Source organism: Eurypyga helias, unplaced genomic scaffold (genome assembly GCF_000690775.1).
Source record: "Eurypyga helias isolate BGI_N326 unplaced genomic scaffold, ASM69077v1 scaffold8329, whole genome shotgun sequence".
Taxonomy (NCBI): domain Eukaryota; kingdom Metazoa; phylum Chordata; class Aves; order Eurypygiformes; family Eurypygidae; genus Eurypyga; species Eurypyga helias.
In genome coordinates, this window is record NW_010272671.1 from 28,225 (window position 1) to 29,783 (window position 1,559).

Here is a 1,559-nt window from a genome sequence, read left to right on the forward strand (position 1 = left end):
ACGAGAAGCAAGCGTCTTAGTGAGCTGGAAAAACCAACCATGAAATGATTGCAGCTTCTTAGGGGTTCACTATATGGGACCACTCCAAAAGATGTGCAGTCATTTTAAATTGTGCTCATTTTAATTCAGCAGCCTGTGATATGAACTGCCTAAAAAAGGTAATTTTTATACACTTTTGTCAACTTGAGAAAGGTTTTGTGTGGATATTTGACTCACTTGTCAGGGGAGGCGACACTGATTAGATACTAGCTTTCTCGCACCTTGCTGGATTGATAGGAATCACCATCACGTACAGGAGTGCTAAAGGAAAACTCAGAAAAGGGACTGTTCAGACCCCTCCTCCATATGTGGGTAACACCCTCTCTGCCACATCTACACGTCTACCATGTCTACATCCAAAGAAGTCTGGGCTGTCAGGTTAAAAAAGCTGGAGTTTGTCAAATGTGTTTACTGCAGCTGTTGTCCGAGTGTTTCAAGGAGCCGTTCAGATGGCCTTGAGAAGGAATTTAGAAGAACCGCAAGATATTCTTCAGTCTCTCAAAGGGCTCAGTAAACAAGCACCTACCTCTCAGGGCTTCTGGGTCTCCCAGGATCCTGTTCAGTGTTTCTCGTGGAATCTTCTCAAAGGCTTCGTTGGTTGGAGCCAAGAGTGTGTACTGGCCTTCGCTTTCCAGGAGGCTGTTGAGGTCAGAAGCAGCCACAGCAGCCTTTGCAGAAATGAGGAGAGAGGGTAAAAGACATTCAGCCAGAATACAAAGGTCAGCATCTTTGTCCAGGCACACATTAAGGGCCAGATTTATTAAGGCTTTTATAATTTCAGAGGACTCACAAAAAATCCTGAATAGCTTCTTTCAGCACTTTGGTCCCTTTATAAATTTGACCCGGTCCCATGGTTCTCTTGTGCTCCAGACATTTGAGTACAAGAGCCCTTTTTTTGGCAAGACTGAGTGCTAGTTCGAATACCCTGATACGCCTGGAAAGGGTCACGGTAGTTCCAGTGAATAACTCGGATCCCAACCCACAGCTGGCTAGCTGCAAAACCCCTGTGCCTTTGAAGTTATTCCTTAACTTGGCAAACACCAAGGCAAATCAATTGGCACTCATCAAATCTGAACAGTTAATATCTCCTAAGGCTGAGATTCCCATAGGCGAGTGAGAAGACAGTCTACAACTCTTTACTGACAGCACTAGCAGGGTGACAGTTATTCTCCCAAAACACTACTTGAACCGATATCAAACACTTCCAAAAGGAAAATAAGCTGTACTTGTGCAAGGATTTTATCAGCAGCTTTAGAGTCACAGCACCTAGGCACAAGCAAGCTCTTCATGACAATTCCCCAGGAGTGGGATAACTGAATATCTTTAAGGATCCCTGGAGCACACGTAGCGTGGACTCACCCGAAGGGTTTCCAGGCTTTCCTCGGTCTCAATGATCTGCTGAATGCTGTTAGTAGTGGTGCCAATGACTTTGTCGATGACGTGAACCACTCCGTTGGTGGCATGGTGGTCAGCTTTCAACAGCCTGGCACAGTTCACGGTCACGATCTGCAGAGGGAAAG

At 45.6% G+C, this 1,559-nt stretch overlaps 1 protein-coding gene across 1 annotated transcript in view; it reads right to left on the reverse strand.

Moving 5' to 3' along the window:
- TGFBI (transforming growth factor, beta-induced, 68kDa) overlaps positions 1-1,559 on the reverse strand; it is a gene marked incomplete at its 5' end in the record, with an annotated part of 17,538 nt that overhangs the window by 6,236 nt on the left and 9,743 nt on the right. The window contains 2 exons of the mRNA XM_010159203.1: positions 567-707; positions 1,399-1,545. Coding sequence (XP_010157505.1) covers positions 567-707; positions 1,399-1,545 — 288 coding nt within the window. The remainder of the gene's footprint in view (positions 1-566; positions 708-1,398; positions 1,546-1,559) is intronic.